Source organism: Eschrichtius robustus, chromosome 15, assembly GCF_028021215.1.
Source record: "Eschrichtius robustus isolate mEscRob2 chromosome 15, mEscRob2.pri, whole genome shotgun sequence".
NCBI classification, from domain to species: Eukaryota; Metazoa; Chordata; class Mammalia; order Artiodactyla; family Eschrichtiidae; genus Eschrichtius; species Eschrichtius robustus.
In genome coordinates this window covers 86,207,861-86,229,149 of record NC_090838.1, presented here as the reverse complement: position 1 = coordinate 86,229,149, position 21,289 = coordinate 86,207,861, and the positions used below count along the sequence as shown (strand labels likewise).

The 21,289-nt window shown below is 44.5% G+C and overlaps 2 protein-coding genes across 2 annotated transcripts in view; one reads left to right on the top strand and one right to left on the bottom strand.

Annotated features, from left to right (window-relative positions):
- The window catches only part of LOC137777410 (fragile X messenger ribonucleoprotein 1-like), a 20,829-nt gene extending 11,161 nt beyond the window's left edge, over positions 1-9,668 (bottom strand). Inside the window, 5 exon segments of the mRNA XM_068564175.1 lie at positions 1,832-1,910; positions 2,009-2,143; positions 2,332-2,676; positions 2,740-3,695; positions 9,449-9,668. Of these exon segments, the coding sequence (XP_068420276.1) occupies positions 1,832-1,910; positions 2,009-2,143; positions 2,332-2,676; positions 2,740-3,695; positions 9,449-9,668 (1,735 nt within the window).
- Positions 9,649-21,289, top strand: part of SNRNP200 (small nuclear ribonucleoprotein U5 subunit 200) — a 26,581-nt gene continuing 14,940 nt past the window's right edge. Inside the window, exons 1-16 of the mRNA XM_068564944.1 lie at positions 9,649-9,827; positions 10,347-10,510; positions 11,916-12,087; positions 12,851-13,043; positions 13,893-13,948; positions 15,137-15,235; positions 15,682-15,834; positions 15,940-16,039; positions 16,203-16,339; positions 16,927-17,010; positions 17,102-17,275; positions 17,564-17,701; positions 17,928-18,083; positions 18,670-18,840; positions 20,327-20,520; positions 20,739-20,862. Of these exons, the coding sequence (XP_068421045.1) occupies positions 9,783-9,827; positions 10,347-10,510; positions 11,916-12,087; positions 12,851-13,043; positions 13,893-13,948; positions 15,137-15,235; positions 15,682-15,834; positions 15,940-16,039; positions 16,203-16,339; positions 16,927-17,010; positions 17,102-17,275; positions 17,564-17,701; positions 17,928-18,083; positions 18,670-18,840; positions 20,327-20,520; positions 20,739-20,862 (2,160 nt within the window). The 5' untranslated portion in view covers positions 9,649-9,782. The remainder of the gene's footprint in view (positions 9,828-10,346; positions 10,511-11,915; positions 12,088-12,850; positions 13,044-13,892; positions 13,949-15,136; positions 15,236-15,681; positions 15,835-15,939; positions 16,040-16,202; positions 16,340-16,926; positions 17,011-17,101; positions 17,276-17,563; positions 17,702-17,927; positions 18,084-18,669; positions 18,841-20,326; positions 20,521-20,738; positions 20,863-21,289) is intronic.

Here is a 21,289-nt window from a genome sequence, read left to right as displayed (position 1 = left end):
TTTTTTTTAGCAGAGGAAGATCAAACTTTATTGAAACTGCTTGCATACAAAATATATTGCACTATAACCAAACAAATGTCAACATAAAATCCAATCTGTTGTTGCTAATATGTACAGAGAATATTGCCCAAGAGCAGTTACATTACAAGGTCATTCTACCTTGGTTAATTATCTACAGTATTTTAAACCAAACAGCTTACAGATGATGTGTGCAAGGTACCAATTTCTGTTTTCAAATACTATACATTCCCAGAATAAATAACTAGAAATCAACATTAATGTTTGGCAATACTTTTAAAAGACTTTTTAATATTCTTGAAATCATGTGCAGTTTGTTGCCATTTTTATATGCTTATTTGTATGCAAGAAAAGTAACCGTAAAATGAAAATTCAAAGAAACAAACTCACAGGATACATCAGAGGCAGAACTTCGGTTTGTACGGCTCTGTACAGATTCAGTGGTACCCCTACTTGGAGTTATTTTTTAAGAAAAATATAACATCTTAGAGTGAAGGTCCTTCACATATTTTTCCTCTGTAAATCTCGTTCGTAACAAAAAAAAAAAAAAAAGAGACTCAAACCCAAAATCCAACATGTCAAAAAACTAAAGAAAAAAAGTATCATTTGTTAACCAGTCCTAGTCTGCTTTCCAATTCTGCTTATACATTTGGACCTAATATTTCAAAGTTTACAAAACATTTAACCTGCTTCCATTGTTTCTTAGACAAAGTACCTGTACTTCACAGGATTATTATGCACACATGGAAATGACCTTCCTATCTCCCCCAAATAAGCTTGAAATTAAAATATGAAAAACTTCACAAAACTTGGGGAGGACAAAATAAAAACAGCTCTAATTTAAAACTGGTCATCAGGCCAAAGAGCAGGCATATCCTACTAACTTTTGACCAGGAAGATTTGTTCCTAGCTGAAAATGTTTTAGCCTCTCTCAAATGAAAAGACAGTTATTTCTTCTCCTGTCTATATAGAAAAATTACACATCCCTCTCAATAACACTATTTGTCAAACTTCAGTGCAACGAAACAAAAACAAAAACAAGTCCTAATCTTTATACTGCCTAACCTGATGTTTATGTAAGAAAAAAAAATATGGAAAGCATGCATTCTTCTATAAAGTACTAATGTTTGACAGGGTTTGCTACATCTTTTAACATTTAGTGTTTCCAACTTATCTTCCCTGAACTCTGCATCCAAATATAATATTCCTACCTGCCAAGATATAAAACAGGCACAGATCATACAACTTTTTTTTTGCTAATGAAAATGACAAACGTCACATCACACACATCTCAGGGTCCACTAAAATACTGGAAAAGTGGACCAAAACATAAACTGACACAGGACATGAAATGTCATTGGCCTTCCGTATGAGACTGAAAACAGAAGTGTAATATGATTACCATAAATGCTATTTATTCAGAAAAACTGAAATGTACCAGTGAGTTATCACCCAACGCAGGGTAACGGTCCAAATTAAGAAAGAATACCACTGCTTGGTATTTAAAAAATAAACCAAACGAAAATCCTGTCCTGAAGTGCTAAGTATACTTAATTACTTAAAAGCAATGTTTCAAAATTTTAAGATCTCTTTCTTTGTGCAAATCTGAAAACTGTTGCTTATGGCCAATATGACAAAAAATAAAATTCTTAACAGAATTGGTGTTCATTTCATGCCCTGTGCCACCTTGCCTACTATTTGTCTTTGGCCTAACAAAGTTTCTAATATGGAATAAGAATTACGGAAATGGTATAGGGAATATAACTCCAGAATTACGCCGTTTAGGGTACTCCATTCACAAGTGGTTGCTGACCATCCACGCTGTCTGGCTTCTCCTTCTTCCGGTTACGATCTTTACCCGTGCGCAGCCGGTTACCTTCACTGGAGGTATTCTGTAATGTTTTAGTGTGGACACTCCTTTCATTATTGCAGTCAACTCTGATCTGGAGGGATCCATCTGCTGTTCTTCCTTTAGCCTCTCTTGGATTACGCGGACGATTATCTGTTCGGGAGTGATCATCGTTTCCTTTGAAGCCGCCTCCGCGTCCTCTTCCTCCCTGTCCTCTTCCTCCACCTCCACGCTGTCGCCCGTCTCCTCTGCGCAGGAAGTTCTCCCTCTCTTCCTCTGTTGGAGCTAATGACCAATCACTGAGTTCATCTCTGTGGTCAGATTCTGTTTCAGAAGCATCTGATGCTTCAGAATTAGTTCCTCTCTCTCTTCCTCTGTTGGAGCTAATGACCAATTATAGCTTCACCATTATAGCTTCATTCCTGTGGATCTTGAAGGCTTTTCCATCTTAAAGAGTTCCTTACGAGCCACAGGATGCAGACCCCTGATTTACACAGTCCATCCAGCAAGTATGACCAGCACATGCCTGAAGTATATCCAGGACTGCGTCTGCCGTGCCCCCTATTTCTGTAAGGTCTACTACCTCGACCCATTCCTTGACCATCATCAGTCACATAGCCTTTTTCCTTATCTGTACGATTCGGTGGTGGTCTAGAACTAGCTCCAATCTGTCACAATTGCTCATCAATTTGTAATCTCTCCAAACGCAACTGGTCTACTTCCTTGAAATAGTTCAGGTGATAATCCAGAAGAACAGTGGCATTAGCGATGCTGTCTTTTGTTCCCACAAAAACAAATGGTACCATACCCTGCCAAGCCTTGAGTTCAGGTTTCTGGGATTCCCCTGCTACAGTTGATGAAACCACTAAAACCCTCTGGACTTTTGTGCTGTTAGGCTGAGAAAAATGAGTGCTGTTTTCCTTTACATCTACATGCTTTTTTTCTTCTGAAGGAGTAGGTCCAACCCTTGAGTTCCTGGAAGGTAGGGAATTTGGTGGCATAATTTCCTCTTCTTGTGGAACATTTTTCTCATTTTCAGCTTCAATTCTCACCCTCACAACTCCTGACTTGTCCACAATCTCCTGAATCAGTTTTCCATTTTTTCCTATTACTTTGCCTACTAAGTTCCTTGGAACTTGTATGACATCTTCAGCAAATTCCAGAAAGCTTTGAGCCTTTTCCACTGCATCCTGATCCTCCCCATAAATATGAAATGTGCAGGTATCTTCATCTAGATCGATAGCAGTGACCCCAGGTACCTTTCTAGCTTGCTGAATATTAGCACCATGAGTACCAATAGCTAGACCCATCAGATCTTCTCGTACGATAAACTGTTCGTGAAACCTTGAGGCAAGTTGCCTTGAACTCCCTAGCTGCTTACTGGCTTCTTCATTTCTCAGTATCAGAGACAGCTTAGTGCGCAGACTCCGAAAGTGCATGTCAATCAGCATGTGTGCGCGCTTTGAGGTGACTTCATTGATAGACAAAATGACAAGCTGATAGTTTTCTGCATCATAAGTTACAGAAAAGGCACCAACTGCCTTTTTAAAGTCCTTATGTGCCGATTCTTTGGCACACATTTGTCGTAAGTCTTCTGGCACGTCCAGTTTGATTTTATGGAAAGTATCTTTTGTGGCCACCACCAGCTCCTCCATCTTCTCGTCCGCCCTGATCGCTCCGGGAGCCCGCCCCTGAGAGGTGGGCTGCGGGCGCTCGAGGCCCAGCCGCCGCTGCCGCCGCGCTGCTGCACGCCCCCCCGGCAGCGGCGCCGCAGTCACCGCCGCCGCCTGCGCTCGCCGTCGGCTCACCACCCGCTCCGAGGCGGCCCCTCACCGGAAGTGAAACCGAAACCTGTTTAACTTTTTGAGGAACTGCCAAACCATTTTCCAAAGTGGCTGCACCATTTTACATTCCCACCAGAAATGTATAAGATTTCCAATTTCTCCATATTCTTGCCAACACTTGTTACTGTCTGCCCTTATTATAGCCATCCTAGTAGATGTGAAGTAGTGTCTGAAAGTGGTTTGACTTGCATTTCCCTAATTACTAATGTTGTTAGCATCTTTTCATGTGCTTATTGACCATTTATATATTTTCTTTAGAGGAATGTCTGTTCAAATCCTTTGCCCATTTTACAATTGGGTTATTTGTCCTCTTATTGACTTGTAAGAGTTCTTTATATATTCTGGATACTAGTCCCTTATCAGTCTTTTCACTTTCCTGATGGTGTCCTTTGAAGCACAATCATTCTCAATTTTGATGAAGTCTAATTTATCAGTTTTTTCTTTCGCTGCTTGTGCTTTTGGCATCATAACTAAGAAATCAATGCCTAATTCAAGGTCATGAAGATTAACACCTATGTCTTGTAATAATTTTACAGTTTTAGCTCTTATATCTAGGTCTGATCCATTTTGAATTAATGTTTGTGTATGATATGAGGGAGTAGTGCAACTGAGCAGGACCCTGTGGGGCCCTCCCAGGTACAAAAGCCTTTACATGTCTCCTGTTTCTTATTTGTAGGAAAAAGGCTTCAGCCTCCTAGACTTTCCCTGAGTTCCAAAATGCAGATTCAAACAGTTACTAATTAGGAAAGGGAGGGAATGCAGAAACAAAGGAAAAAGAGTCAAGAAACAATAGTGGGCTTCCCTGGTGGCGCAGTGGTTAAGAATCTGCCTGCCAGTGCAGGGGACACAGGTTCGAGCCCTGGTCTGGGAAGACCCCACATGCCGTGGAGCAACTAAGCCCGTGCACCACAACTACTAAGCCTGTGCTCTAGAGCCCATGTGCCACAACTACCGAAATCCGTGCACCTAGAGTCTGTGCTCCGCAACAAGAGAAGCCACCACAATGAGAAGCCTGTGTACTGCAACGAAAGAGTAGCTGCTGCTCTCCACAACTATAGAAAGCCCACACACAGCAACGAAGACCCAACACAGCCAAAAATAAATAAATAAATTTATTTAAAAAAAGGAACAATAGTACAGCAGTAAAGCAGAGTCCTAGTTCCTCCTCAAGGGATATACATAACAATATATTGGAACTTCCCTGGTGGTCCAATGGGTAAGACTCTGCGCTCCCAATGCAGGGGGCCCAGGTTTGATCCCCGGTTGGGGAACTAGATCCTGCATGCATGCTTCAACTAAGAGTCTGCATGCTGCACCTGAGAAGTCCGCATGCTGCAACTAAGAGTCCACGTGCCACAACTAAAGATCCTGCATGCCACAACTAAGACCCAGCGCAGCCAAAATAAATAAATAAAATAATAAACAAACAAACAAACAAATAAATAAAACAATATATCTTTGAGTTCTTCTGCAGAAACTAAGGCCCCCACCCAGGTGGAGGATGGTAACTTCAGGCTGAGCACAAGATTCCTGGAGCACTGCCCTGTTACCTCACCACCAGGCAATCAGAAGAAAGTCACACACTCTGCAGCCCTAACCACAAATTTTGCCTTTAAAAACTCTTCCCTGAAAACCATCTAGGAGTTCAGGTCTTTTGAGCACTAGCCACCCCTTCTCCTTGCTTGGCCCTTGCAATAAAACTTTCTCTGCTCCAAACTCCAACATTTTGGTTTGTTTGACCTTACTGTGCCTCAGGCACACAAACTTGGGTTCAACAAAAGGGGGTATAAATTCATCCTTTTGCATGTGAAAATCCAGTTGTCCTAAAACCATCTGGTAAAAAAACTTTTCTTTCCTCATCACACTGTCTTGGTACCCTTGTCAAAAATCAATTGCCCAGGGAGTTCCCTGGTAGCCTAGTGGTTACACACTTTCACTGTGGAGGCCCGGGTTTGATCACTGGTTGGGGAACCATCCCACGTGCCAAGTGGCATGGCATGACCAAAATACAAAAAAAAAAAAAAAATCAATTGCCCATAAATGCAGGGGTTTATTTTATTTTTGGATTCTTGATTCTATTCCATTGAGCTATGTGTTTCTCTTTCAAATTTACAACACATTGGATCAAGCGTCATTCTACATGTAATGAGGACAACGGCTTTTCCCCACTGCCAGGGGTCTGGGAATTCTCAGGGACACATTCCCTGCCCCCCTTACCTCTTGTACAAATTCCTTGTTTTCACTGAATTCTCTCTCAGCTTTGAGTCTTGTCTTCTATAACCTAGACCTTCCCACTCCATTTCAACTTTCCCTGGATACCACCTCCATTGCTTCATGTCCTAGAGTACCACAAACACAATAGTGTGTGGCAAACTCCTACTCAGGATTTGAGTAAATGCATGGAGAATCTTGCAAAGTTCATACAGGCAGCAACTTAGAAAAACAATTTAGATATCACTGCCTAAAAGTGCATCAGACAGTTTCTGTGATGGTAAATTTTTCCTTGTTTGTGACTCCTTTAGGTCCTGGCTAATTGTCATCTTCCTGGGCTCTCTTGCTTCCTGGATACCTTTCTTTTTTTTTTTTTTTTCTTTTTTCCTTTAACATTGCTTTACAATTTTGTGTTAGTTTCTGCTGTATAACAAAGTGAATCAGCTCTATGCATACGTATATCCCCATATCCTCTTCTTCTTGCATCTCCCTCACCCTCCTTATCCCACACCTCTAGGTGGTCGCAAAGCACTGAGCTGATCTCCCTGTGCTATGCAGCTGCTTCCCACTAGCTATCTATTTTACATTTGGTAGTGTATATATGTCAATGTACTCTCTCACTTCGTCCCAGCTTACCCTTCCCCCTCCCCCTGTCCTCAAGTCCATTCTCTACATCTGCATCTTTATTCCTGTCCTGCCCCTAGGTTCTTCAGAATCTTTTTTTTTTTTTTTTTTTTTTAGATTCCATATATATGCGTTAGCATATGGTATTTGTTTTTCTCTTTCTGACTTACTTCACTCGGTATGACAGACTCTAGGTCCATCCACCTCACTACAAATAACTCAATTTCGCTTCTTTTTATGGCTGAGTAATATTCCATTGTATATATGTGCCACATCTTCTTTATCCATTCATCTGTGGATGGACACTTAGGTTGCTTCCATGTCCTGGCTATTGTAAATAGTGCTGCAATGAACATTGTGGTACATGACTCTTTTTGAATTATGGTTTTCTGAGGGTATATGCCAAGTAGTGGGATTGCTGGGTCATATGGTAGTTCTATTTTTAGTTTAAGGAAACTCCATACTGTTCTCCATAGTGGCTGTATCAATTTACATTCCCACCAACAGTGCAAGAGGGTTCCCTTTTCTCCACACCTTCTCCAGCATTTATTGTTTGTAGATTTTTTGATGATGGCCATTCTGACTGGTGTGAGGTGATACCTCATTGTAGTTTTGATTTGCATTTCTCTAATGATTAGTGATGTTGAGCATCTTTTCATGTGTTTGTTGGCAATCTGTATATCTTCTTTGGAGAAATGTCTATTTAGGTCTTCTGTCCATTTTTGGATTGGGTTGTTTTTTTGATATTGAGCTGCATAAGCTGCTTGTATATTTTGGAGATTAATCCTTTGTCAGTTGCTTCGTTTGCAAATATTTTCTCCCATTCCCTGGATACCTTTCTCTTCCCCTCTCTACATGCCAGCTTCCAACCCCCATTCCTCCTTTTCTGATGAAGGGCACTTTAGTTCTCTCCTTGACTTACCTTCACCAAGACTCCCCAGCCTCACCCTTTCTAATAATAAGGCCCATGAAGTTTTCCCGAGTGTTTCCCCCAACAGAACTCCCATCTCTGACGTAAACACTGCCCCTTCCCTAGAGTGAGGAAGCACAGTTGGCATTTTGTTTTCTAAGTCACAATATTTTTCTTCCTGTTTCAGTGTGACAGTCCTCTTTTGGCTGCAGCCTCCTCATGTGGGAAGCTGACTACTCCATCTCCAAAGCTCCTTCCAGTTCTGATGTCCAAAGCCATCTAAATTACTAACTGGAAAATTATATTTGATAGAGCTTGCTTAGAGAGGAAAAGGGAAGATGGGGAATTTTCCTTTTTCCCCTGCTTCACAGATTTGCCAGTGGCCCAGGCTCAACTGTGAACCTCAGTACCATTTCTATCTAAATGCAGAGCAGAATCCCTAAAATACTTTTCAGACCCTTTTGTGTCATCTGTGTGATCCACAGCATGGCCACGGAATGAAAGTCAGTCCTGAGGATTCAGATTTAAATAATCTTCAGTGAGCCCCCACCTTGAGTCAGGCACTTTGTATGTGCTTTTAATCACACCACCTCATTTAATCATAAAAGTCCTCAGAGGAAAGTTTCATTGCCTCAAATTTAAGGATGGCAAAATGACACTCATATAAGAGACAAGGTAGCCACTCAAAGTCATATAGCTGCTGAGGAGCAGAGCCGTCATAGGACTTGACTGTGCCTTGGAAGGCCCAGTTAGATATACAAAAATACGGTCAGGGTTGCAAACTCCATGCCCACAGGGGCCAGGCAGCTAACACCAAGGAGTGAGGGGTTCAAGTAAGAGAAAACAGGTGCAGTGGGAGGCGCATATACATCCTCTAAGGGTGGCAGTTGCTGATTAGCACTGGGCAAGCAGCCATGTAGGAACGTGTGTCTCATGTGGCTAATATTCTGACTCTTTCCTAGATGCTGGAAATCCAGATTGTGTGAACTATCCCAATTTTTAAATAAGGCACCAATAATGAGTCAAACAAAATACCCACACAGTCAAATTTGGCCCAGCAGACGGCTATTGAGGATGAATTCCTTTAGCCTCCCTTCATTCATCTTTCAAAAGCAAACAGGCTGGACTTCCTTGGTGGCACAGTGGTTAGGAATCCGCCTGCCAGTGTAAGGGGACACGGGTTCGAGCCCTGGTCCAGGAAGATTCCACATGCTGCGGAGCAACTAACCCTGTGGGCCACAACTACTGAGCCTGCACTCTAGAGCCCGTGAGCCACAACTACTGAAGCCTGCGCGCCTAGAGCCCGTGCTGTCCAACAAGAGAAGCCACCACATTGAGAAGCCCACGCACCGCAACGAAGAGTAGCCCCCGCTTACCACAACTAGAGAAAAGCCTGCGCGCAGCAATGAAGACCCAATGCAGCCAAAAATAAATACATAAATAAATTTATTAAAAAAAAAAAAAGCAAACAGGTTCTAAATGAGGTAACCATTCAGCTATTCGTTGCCATTCCACAGAGCAGAACTGGTTGATTGGGGGAGGGCAGGGGTGCCTTCTGGCCCTGGGGGGGCTTTGTTGTTGGAGAAGAAATTAAGTCACTGTCTTCAAGGAGTTGGCCCTGCTGGGAGGGCAACTGCTTTCCCTGATGTTCCTTGGGCGGTGGAGAGGGCCCTGCTGCGGAATGTGACAAGCGTTTTGGGGGCAAAAAGGAGTTTCCCGGATGCCCAGAACGAGGGTCTCGGAGGCACGGTTTTAAATGGGATGGGGGGGGGGGAACAGAGCTTTCTTTCAATTTTTCAATATAGAGGAAAAACCCAAAGGAAGATACCAGATACCAGAAACACACCCACACACAGTTCAGTCCCTCGCAAGGAGCTTGAGTTTCCTCAGCCGGAAATGGGGCTCATTAGCCCCTCCTTGCCTGCAGAGCTCACAGGACTGTTACCAGGGGAAGAAGCGCGTGGGACAGGATAGCGGGCTAAGCAGGCATACGCTTCGCTAAGATGTGAGGAGTCCTGCGGGACGAAGGCCGGAACCCGAGATAGGGAGGGTACTGGCCTTGGCCCGGAACCATCGTTCGAGATTCCCGGGATTTGCCGGTCCCGCCCACCGAGCCCACACGGTCGCAGAAAACCGGGGCGCATCCGCCGGAGATATGCCCCACCTGCACTTCCCGGCGCGCGACCCGGAAGCAGAAGGGAGGCAGTCTCATTTTTCCCTCCTGTGCGTGTTTCCTGCGTCAGGCGCGGCGGTAGCGGAGAGCGGCGGCAGTCTATAGCGTGTGGTGGGGGGAGCGGAGCTCTGAGACCCCTGAGCATCCGCGGCCATGGCGGATGTGACCGCTCGTAGCCTGCAGTACGAGTACAAGGCGGTGCGTGTGGGCTCGGAGGAGGGCTCTGGGCTGAGGAGGCCGGTGGGGAGCGGGAGGCTGAGGAAGGGAGTTTCACTCCGAAGGCCTACGGGAGAACCGCGAAAGCAGAGGGGAAATCAGATTCAGGCGAAGGAGGGGGTACACGACGATATGAATAACCCCACTGGTGACGGGCGAGCGGGATGGGCTAAGAGCTCTGCCAGGAGTGTTTGTTCCCTGTCCCCTCGGCCCTGTTCCCGCCCCCTTCCGTATCTCATCCCCAGCGTGCCCGACAGTGTTCCCAGGGCGGAGTTAACGGGCAGTGTTAGGAGCAAGGATTGTTCTAACGATTCGATTGCCCTTTGCTCATGCGCAATTATATGATGCACTTCTTAAGGAAAACATCTTTTTATTCCGACTAGTGATTTTCGTCACTTATTTGCCCCAGTTCTTACTTCCTTTGTTATCAGCTGGTATCCCTTTGGTACCGGCATTGGCCCTGCTCCTGTCAGAGTTTCGATAACTTTGTGATCTTTTCAGAACTCGAATCTTGTCCTCCAAGCTGACCGCTCTCTCATTGACCGGACCCGCCGGGATGAACCCACAGGAGAGGTTCTGTCCCTGGTTGGGAAGCTGGAGGGCACCCGGATGGGAGATAAGGCTCAACGGACGAAACCACAGATGCAAGAGGAAAGAAGAGCCAAGTGAGTAACAGGGGGAAAATGATTTTTCTTCAGACCCTGAGTCCATTTTCCCTTGGCATTTGAGCAGTGTTTTTTTTTTTTTTTTTTTGCTGAATTGCTTGGTGCAAGTGAGATGTCATTGGCATTAAAACAATTCAGTAAAGATAGAAACAGAACATAAGAATCGAAAGGTTCTTTGGCCTAAACAAGTGTATCTGAAGTGGAAAACAACTTTTAGATCTTTTTTCAGCATGTGTTTTTCATCCATAGAGAGATCTTAATTTTCTTCATGGTATTTTGAAGATTCTTGGTAAACTCTTTTTTGTTGTTGTTGTTGATCTATTTTACATATAGTAGTTTATCTGTTAACCCCTTACTTTTTTTTTTAATTATTTATTTTTTGGCTGCATTGGGTCTTCGTTGCTGCGCACGGGGGTTACTCTTTGTTGCGGTGCGTGGGCTTCTCATTGCGGTGGCTTCTCTTGTTGCAGAGCACGGGCTCTAAGCATGCGGGCTCAGTAGCTGTGGCTCGCAGGAGAGTGCAGGCTCAGTAGTTGTGGCGCACGGGCTTAGCTGCTCCGCGGCATGTGGGATCTTCCCGGACCAGGGCTCGAACCTGTGTCCCCTGCATTGGCAGGTGGATTCTTAACCACTGCGCCACCCGGGAAGCCCCGTTAAACTCTTGTCTCAGTAACTCTTCTCACTCTTTTATTACTAACTTACCACCCCTACTTCTTTTGTCTGCTGTTGCCCACTTCCAGTTTTGTTGTTATAAACTACCATTCAAGCATGAAAGGCAGGTGTTTTGTTTTGCTTTTTTGTTGTTCTTTTACTTTTGCGGGGTGATATATTTCCAAACTTAAAAAAAATTATTGAACTTTATCTCACTGTTATCTTTCGACCCTGATTGTCTCTGTCTTCCTCTTCTCTCATGATGAAGTCTCAAAAATTCGTAGGCCCGGTTTTGATTAAAGCAGTTGTATTTGAAATGAGTTACATATCATTGGTCCTCCACTTTGCAGAGTATGACTTCTTTTCCAGGAATTGATGGCAGTAGATTCCTTTGGAGCTTCGGTTTTCTGGCTAGAAAAAGAAAATGTGTCTGAGGGATAAAAAACTAGTCAAAATCCAATCATATATTGTCAGACAAAGTAGAAAGGGTTGTCTCTTTTAAATGAACGTGGAGGATGTCTCATTGTAAAATTTAGTGCATCTAGTGAGAGAATGTCAGAGTATTCCCTTTCTGTTACTGTGTTCCCATAAAGAAATACTCCTGCAAGTGACGAAGGCCAAATGGGAATCATTTGCTGAGATACAGATTTGTGGTTTTAAGTATTACCTGTGTGGAGGAGGGTGGGGTGGGCTTCCTTTAGTCTTGACTTTGAGAGGGAAGGTTCTGCCCGTTCAGCATCACCCTGTCCATTAGGCGAAGAAAGCGTGACGAGGACCGGCATGACATCAACAAGATGAAGGGTTATACTCTGCTCTCGGAGGGCATTGATGAGATGGTGGGCATCATCTACAAGCCCAAAACTAAAGAGACCCGGGAGACCTACGAAGTGCTGCTCAGCTTCATCCAGGCTGCACTTGGGGACCAGGTGAGGCAGCCAGAGGGTGAAGCCATGTTTTTGGAGAGGGAGGAAGTCACAACTGGGAGGCACCAGAGGAACCTTGTCTGTGTATTTTCCTGTGTGGGCCATACCGATATGCAGAAGTGGCTAATATTTATGGAGCACTTACTTTATATGGGATAGCATTTTACATGTCTTCTCTCTTTCAGTTCTCATGTTAGCTCTATGACCAGGTGCTAGTAATATTTACTTTCCATTCTACAGAAGAGAGGTGTGAGGCAAAGAATACTTAAGTAATCTTCCCAAGTCACAGAGGTGGTGTTTGGCAGAGCCAGGATGTAAGCCCGGGTAGTTTATATCCAGAATCTGTGCTCTTAGCATTATACATGTGATTAGATTAAGGACCTCTGTGGGTCTCTGAGAGACTCTGGTGAGGTGGTTGCTAGAGGAGGTGAGGATGAAGAATTGCCACAAGTTTGGCAGGCTAGGGCAGGACTGCAGAATGCCTCTCCCGTCTGGAGAACTGTGGCACACTGCTGTGGAAGCCGTGTCTGTCTTCGTAAGACCACTTACCTGATTTTTTTGAAACAGATGAGTCTTCCTTCAATTTTGTGACCTTTGGTGGCATTTTTAAATTAACATTAGTGAAAATGGTCGGAACCTGGTATGCAGGTTTTAAAGAGATACAGCTCTTCACATCCTATTGTCACGTAAAGCTGGTCAGTGATGTTCTTTGTCTTTGTCTCGTTCTGAATTTTTTTTTTTTTTTTTTTTTTTTTTTTGCCGCCAGCCACGTGATATCCTTTGTGGGGCAGCTGATGAAGTTCTAGCTGTTTTAAAGAATGAAAAGCTTCGGGACAAGGAAAGGAGAAAGGAGATTGATCTGCTGCTGGGTCAGACAGATGATACAAGATACCATGTGTTAGTGAACCTGGGCAAAAAGATCACAGACTATGGTGGAGACAAGGAAATCCAGAATATGGGTAAGTGAGCTCTTTGTGTCCTGACCATATTAACTGGATGCCCGTTGACCCCTAAGGTGATCTTCTAGCCTCAGCCATTAAAGCATCTGAAAGATGCTTTACAAGGTTTCCATAACCTATTTGGTCTTTTTGGAGGGGTTATGATTGATGGACACCAGAATCCCTGGATTCCGGTAGCCATTTCTCATTCTGAGACCCTTTTATTGTATAGAACATGGGAGAAAACTTGGATAGGGCCTGGGTGGAGGGTGGAGCAGGCAGAGCAGGGCCGTATCCACGGCCGGCAGATTGGAGCAGGCCTTGGTGGTGGCAGCACAGGAGGCTCTCTTTTTTTTTTTTTTGTAAATTTATTTGTTTTATTTTATTTATTTTTGGCTGCGTTGGATGTTCATTGCTGTGCGTGGGCTTTCTCTGGTTGATTCGAGCGGGGGCTACTCTTCGTTGCAGTGCGCACGTTTCTCATTGCAGCGGCTTCTCGTTGCGGAGCACGGGCTCTAGGCGCGTGGGCTTCGTTAGTTGGGGCACGTGGGCTCGGTAGTTGTGGCTCGTGGGCTCTAGAGCTCAGGCTCAGTAGCTGTGGCGCATAGGCTTAGTTGCTCTGTTGCATGTGGGATCTTCCCGGACCAGGGATCAAACCCGTGTCCCCTGCATTGGCAGGCGGATTCTTAACCACTGCGCCACCAGGGAAGTCCCAGGCTCTCTTATGTTGATCATTTGTCTGTTAGTCCTTAGACCTTAGGTCTGTCCTGAGGGGAGGCAAGTCAGGCAGTTAGGGAGGAAATTAGCTCCCTAGTGCTTCATTTTACTAACTGTTCCCTGTCCTCTTTTTCTAATCCCTCACCGTTTCAGATGACAACATTGATGAGACATATGGTGTGAATGTACAGTTTGAGTCTGATGAGGAGGTAAGTGATAAGCAAACAGACCCAGTCTCGTCTTTTTTTTTTTTTTTCAGTTGTTAAGGTGAGGGGACCACTTCTGATATAAAGAAGTGCCCTAACTTAAGCCAGATAAGTTTTATGGTGTTGTATTGGTGTCAAACTTGGGCATAAATATTATTTCGCTGCAAAATTGTTATGGTTATTTTTTGGTTTTATAAAGCAAATTTGAACTTATAAATGTAAGTTAATATAATAATTGAAGATAAACCAAGTGGGTCAGCAAAAAGAAAGAAAAAAAGGTAAGTACAGCGTATACTTCATTTCGGGAATGTGCTGTCCTGTTTTACTGCGTTTTAACCGTACTGTGATAGTTTTCCTCTTTCCAGTACTGTGTCCTACTGCCAATTTCAAAAAAAAATGCACATTTGCCGCAGAGCATGGGCATATTTTGTACATGGTTGTGTCAGTAATAGTTGCAGCAGCCACTGAGGTTTACCATCTAATTAGAATTCTTGAATATAACTAATAGGAACAAGTGGGGCACTTGAAAAAATGTGCAGAGCTGCATTCGAGTTCTCGGTGTGTTTGGCTTCCTGAAAGGTAAAACGCCAGCTTTGGGATATCATAAACTAGGACAGGAAGAAGGGGTAGCAAAGGAGAGTCAGAGGAGAGAGCACAAAGCTGGGAGCCGAGAGGGCTGAATTTTGGTCCTATATCGGACAGGTCATTTTGCTTCAGTGTCTCCACCTTTCAAACGATATGATTAAGTAGATGACTGCTGAGCCCCTTCCTCCAGTAGAGTTAGTAGAATTTCTTTATTTTAAGTAGCAACAAACTAAAAGAATGCTTTGCTCATAGCATTCATTCATTGAACAAATGCTTATTATTAAGGACCTGCTTTTAACATGACCCTGTGCTCAGTACACAGTACATCTGTAGGCAGGTGTGTGAGTAAAGACAGTAGTGAGCAAGCGAAGTGTGGCCTCTACATTTCTGGTCACTGTGTGCTTTCCCAAGTGTGCTTCTGTATTGGTCCTTCTGATAAATGTACTCTGGAATGAGGCTGACCCTGGTTCCAGTAAGTTGTTGGTTCCACCGCAGAAGCCTTTGCTCTAACCATGGAGCTTATCTTAAGTGACTTGAGGGAGAGGTTCTGTGGTGATGCCAGGATCAGCTCCAGGTCACGAGTTGGGGTTCGGGCTGTTTCCACAGGAAGGTGATGAAGATGTGTACGGGGAGGTTCGAGAAGAGGCATCGGACGACGACATGGAAGGGGACGAGGCGGTGGTGCGCTGCACCCTCTCGGCTAATGTGAGTACAGCTTGCTCTTGCCCGCCGCTGCAGGGCAGGTTATTTCTGGGTGTAGCACTTCTTTCCCATACCTAGGTCCTGTCATGTATTATGTATTTCCCATACCTTTCCCATAGGTCCTGTCATGTATTATGTATTGAGCTACCTTTTCATAGGGTGAGCTGTGATAAACATTTCGTGTCTTGATTTTTCTTAAGGTTTCAGTTAGTCACCCTCTTTCTCAAAGGCATGTGTTGATGAAGTCTTGGTGGGTTTGGTGTGCTCATGAACTCAGTATAGCAGAGTCGTCATCCCCCCCCCGCCCCCTGCCCTCCTCCCCACCCCCGAAAGTCCTCAGAAGAGGGTAGGCTGTGGGTGGGTGGCCTGCAGAGCTTTGTTGCAGGATGATAAGAAAGCACGTGGGGCAGATGGAGACACAGTGAGCTCAGTGCCTGGTTACTTTGTAGCTTGTGGCCTCAGGGGAACTGATGAGTTCCAAGAAGAAGGATTTGCACCCTCGGGATATTGATGCCTTTTGGCTCCAGCGGCAGCTCAGTCGCTTCTATGATGATGCCATTGTGTCGCAGAAGAAGGCAGATGAAGTCTTGGAGATTTTGAAGGTACAGCCGGGATAATGTTTTTGTGTTCCGTGTGTCTTAGCAGATGGGGCAGTGTAGGAAGCAGATGGCTGTGTCCTTAATCGTGGTGTTACCTTCTCCCTGCAGACGGCCAGTGATGACCGGGAATGTGAGAACCAGCTGGTTCTGCTCCTTGGCTTCAACACTTTTGATTTTATTAAGGTGTTGCGGCAGCACAGGATGATGAGTGAGTATATATGGAGAACGCTTTTGGGTCGTAGGTAGGTGTGTGATAGAGGTTGTGTTGCTTTCATAGCCTCGCCAATTGTTTCATGTATTTTTCTTTCTACCCCAGGGTTGAAGGTTGATTTTGTATCTCACTTTCCCTTTCTTCCTTTTGCTGTTGGCAGTTTTATACTGTACCTTGCTGGCCAGTGCACAGAGTGAAGCTGAAAAGGAAAGGATCATGGGAAAGATGGAAGCTGACCCAGAGCTGTCCAAGTTCCTCTACCAGCTCCACGAAACGGAGAAGGAGGATCTGATCCGGGTAAGGGCTGGGTTGGTTTGTCTGTCTGACTCCTGAGTTAGAGTGTTTGCTTTGGAAAAGAGACGCTAGTTAGAAGATTGCAGCAAAAAGCTAAAGTCCTGTTAAAGCAGGAAGTTGAAGAAGTGAATTATTTCTCCAGATTCTTTGAGTTTGGTCATTGGTACAGCATGGAATCAACACCTTCACGCTGATGTGGTCGAGAGACTGCTGACCTGCTGCTATCGTCACCAGCACCTGGGCCCTTTGCTGTTTGTTCACACAATAAGTCATGGTGTCTGCTGGTAGTACAGGAACACAACGCGTGTTTGCTGAACACAGAACCCACACTCTGTCCCTTGAGGATAGCCCTTGATGTTGCATTGTTGAACATCGACTTTTGAAATCCCAGGACTATGTATTGTCCCTTGAAAGTGGTTTGATTTCATCATTCTGGTGGTCCTCAAGGGTCTGAACGTGAAGGGCCACCTTTCTGTTTCAGGACTTACTAGTCAGCACCTGTGAGTCAAGCTCAGCCAAGGGACTGAAAAGGACAAGAAGCTGGGATGGTGATGAATCATTGCTATTCTTTCTGTCTTTCCGCATCACAGGAGGAGAGGTCTCGGAGAGAGCGAGTGCGTCAGTCCCGGATGGACACAGATTTGGAAACCATGGATCTGGACCAGGGTGGAGAGGTAGGTACCAAGGCCATTTCCAAGGCTGTGAGGGATGGAAACTCCTTTGCTCAGCTTGCTCACTTTATATTCTTGTTTTTCATACTCCCAGGCACTGGCTCCGCGACAGGTTCTGGACTTGGAGGACCTAGTTTTTACCCAGGGGAGCCACTTCATGGCCAACAAACGCTGTCAGCTTCCTGACGGATCCTTCCGTCGCCAGCGCAAGGGCTATGAAGAGGTGCATGTACCTGCTCTGAAGCCCAAGCCCTTCGGCTCTGAAGAAGTGAGTGAATTGCTTTTCTAAGTTTTCTGCTCACTTCGCCTCCCTTCCAGTTTGGATTTCCACCCATTGACCAAAGTGTGGCCTTGTCTCACAGATAGTTTATTCCAGAAGTGGAAGCTGCTGCAGAGTTTTCCCGTTTTGATTTTGAGCCCTGGGGACAATACTGATCTCTCTGGTCTGGCCTTTAGTGGAGCGTTATGCAGGGAGGTTGCTGGAAAGTGCAATCTCGCAAAACCACAGTCTGCTCAAGGGTGCTGCTCATGTGATGTGCATGGCATTTTTTTCTAGCAACTTCTTCCAGTGGAGAAACTGCCCAAATATGCCCAGGCTGGATTTGAGGGCTTCAAAACACTGAATCGGATCCAGAGTAAGCTCTACCGTGCTGCTCTGGAGACGGATGAGAATCTGCTGCTCTGCGCTCCTACCGTAAGCACTGCCCTGCCTGCTTTTTTCTTGTGGAATGCGGTGTATATTTTAGGTGGCAATATTGTTCATTTCCATCCTTACCCCCTAATTCTTCATTTGGTGGAAGAGATGTTAAGTGGTAGGGTAAAATCCGCAGGACATGCTCTGTTTTGGTGATAAGCCCTTAGAAATTGGGGTAGTGAGCATAACAAGGTACACAGGCCTTCTTGTCCTTGACCTCCCGTAGGGTGCTGGTAAGACCAACGTGGCCCTGATGTGTATGCTCCGAGAGATAGGGAAGCACATTAACATGGATGGCACTATCAACGTGGATGACTTCAAGATCATCTACATCGCCCCCATGCGGTCTTTGGTGCAGGAGATGGTGGGCAGTTTTGGAAAGGTAAGGGGGTAGAACCTTCCTCCAGAAGATATTGGGTGCAGCTATCAAAGTACTGGGGACAGGCCTGGTGCTTCTCTGCTTCTAATATTAGGGCATTTCTGGAATGCCTTGTGTGGTGTTTTTTTTCTCCTTCGAAGGTGGAACTTGACCCAAGTACAGAGTGTTTGTGAAAGGAGAAAGTTCTGGATCTGTTCTGGGCTTTTACAAGGGTTTACCATCTTTTTAATCTTCCCCTTAGCAATTTTCTGCAGTTGGTATCATTTGCATTATCGGAGTATTTATGAAACACTCACATGGGTGGTTGATAATACATCTATTGTTATTCCAGGTCTGTTGTCTGCAAGCTTCCATTTCCCCCTCTTGTGTGCAGAGCTCCCAGAGAGCATTTTTCTGCTTCCTTAGCCTGAGTGTAAACTTGGATTTGTTTTAGAAATAAATGTTCATATGATCGACCTCATACACTTGATATTTCCCTGAAGGGTTGATACCTACCTCCAGTACCCCACACTCAGACTTCACAGACAGAGAGTGTGGAGTCCAGGCCCCCTCCAAGCATTCTTGCCTGATGTGCCTTTCCTACACCCAGCGCCTGGCCACGTACGGCATCACTGTTGCAGAACTGACTGGAGACCACCAGCTGTGCAAGGAGGAGATCAGCGCCACTCAGATCATCGTCTGCACCCCTGAGAAGTGGGACATCATTACCCGCAAAGGTGGGGAGCGGACCTACACCCAGCTCGTGCGACTCATCATCCTGGTGAGCAGGGGGTCCTTGTGGGAACGCAGAGCCCAGGCCTGGTTGAGGAGGGGGTTGGTGGGTTTTAATGCTGAACTTTTCTTCAGTGCCTTTCCTCCAGTTACTGGCCTTCGTAATGGCAGCTATTGTCAGCATTGCTCTTACCGCTAAATGAGAATCTGCACCGAATTGAAACACTTCCCAGTACGTGCATGCTCCTTACCATATCATTTATACTTCTTTTATGTCAAATATTTTGAAATAAATGTAAACAGACAATTAAAAAAACTGTTGATGCTTATATCCTCCCAGAACATTAAAGGGCTTTATAAATAATCCATTCTCAGAGGGAATGAGTAAAGAGTCAGGATATTGTGTCCTGTATACACAGAAGCCCCCAGGGAGGAATGACAGTCTGAGTGCTGTTTCTTTTGGTTGTCTGGGGAAGCAGAAAGGAGACCTTGCTTGTTGATTTGCAGCATTCTAGAGCAGGGTTGGCAATCTGTGGCTACTGATTTTTGTTTTATTGGAACACAGCCATACCCATTTACATATTGTTCACAGTTACTTTTGTGCTGCAGTGATAGAATTGAGTATTTGTAACAGAGACTGTATGGCCCACAAGCCTAAAATATTGACTCTCTGGCCTTCAAGAAAAAATTTGCTAGCCCCTGCTTAGAGTCTGCTACTCAAAGTCTTGTTAGAAATGCAGAGTCCTGGGACTTCCCTGGTGGCACAGTGGATAAGACTCCATGCTCCCAGTGCAGTGGGTCTGGGTTTGCTCCTTGGTCAGGGAACTAGATCCCACATACATGCCTCAACCAAGAGTCTGCATGCTGCAACTAAGAAGTCAGCATGCTGCAACTAAAGATTCCCACGTGCTGCAAGAAAGATCCTGCGTGCCACAACTAAGGCCCAGCGCAGCCAAAATAAATATTTGTTTTAAAAAAGAAAGAAAAAAAAATAAAATAAAATAAAAAAGAAAGAAATGCAGAGTCCCTGTCCCCACCCCCACTTACTGAAATACAATCTGCATTTTAATAAGATCCCCTCCTGCTTTGTATGCCTGCTGAAATTTGAGAAGCACTGCCTTAGGCTATGTGAATTCTTCATTTGATGCATTATACAATTCGTTCTTGGTAAAGATAACTGCCCAGAGGTAAAACCTTATATGATATAAATATGGTCTGATCAGAAGCTTTATCTTTAGTAAAGAAATTTTCCTTTGAGTGGAGTTATGAATTCATTTACCCGAAGTATCAGATTTTCTTACCGTAAAGCATTGTTTCACTGAACTGTAGCAAAGCAGCTCGTGGTCGGAGCATGTTATTTCCTGGGGTATTTCACGGTGAATATTATCTCATCCTTTGGGTTTCCTTGGCTTTGGGATCCCTTTTCTTCTTTATTTGGCATATTAGGTGTGTACCTACAAAATGGGAATACTCTCAGGAAAGGGGGCCACATTTCTCTAGTCCTACAGGTGATTTGCTGCCCTCCCATTCTTTAGGATGAGATCCACCTTCTCCACGATGACAGAGGTCCTGTCTTAGAAGCGTTGGTGGCCAGGACCATCCGGAACATTGAGATGACCCAAGAGGATGTCCGACTCATCGGTCTTAGTGCCACCCTCCCCAACTATGAAGATGTGGCCACCTTTCTGCGTGTGGACCCTGCCAAGGGCCTCTTCTACTTCGACAACAGGTATAAGAAAAGACTGGGAGAAGTTTAACCGGGGTGATCTTCCTGCTGTCCTTCTTTTCCAAGGAGCTCTATTAGATTGGGTTTTAGAATGGCCTTTGGGTTTTGATGTGATATGAATCCAAAAAGAGGAATATTGCTCCATGGCAGTGAAAAGGACTGTTTATTTCCTAAGTACTTTTGTCTCAGAAGCCTCATTTGTCTAACTGTTGAACTTCTAGCTTCCGCCCAGTGCCTCTAGAACAGACTTACGTGGGCATTACGGAGAAAAAAGCTATCAAGCGTTTCCAGATCATGAATGAAATTGTCTATGAGAAAATCATGGAACATGCTGGAAAAAATCAGGTCTGTCATAGTTTCTCGTTATTCTTGAACTCTGTTCTTTTGAATTTTTGACTTACTGATAGCCAAGCAAGACTGACAAAGAGAGAAGACACAAAACAAATCACCAGTACCAGAAACGAAATGGGATATTACTACAGAATCTGTTACATTTGAAAAGATAGTAAGGGAATACTGTGAACAAATTTACACATGAATTTGACAGCCTAAAGGAAATGGGCCCATTTCTCAAAAACAACCAACTACCGAAACAGCCTTGATGAAATAGATAATCTGAATTGTCCTATAACCATTAAAGAAATTGAGTTTGTAATTTAAAAACTCAAAAAGGAAATCACCAGGCACAAATAATTAATTTGTCTATCTACATTATCAAGGGTTCTTCCATAAAAGATTTGGGTGACTTACACTAAAAACATAGTAAAAATGA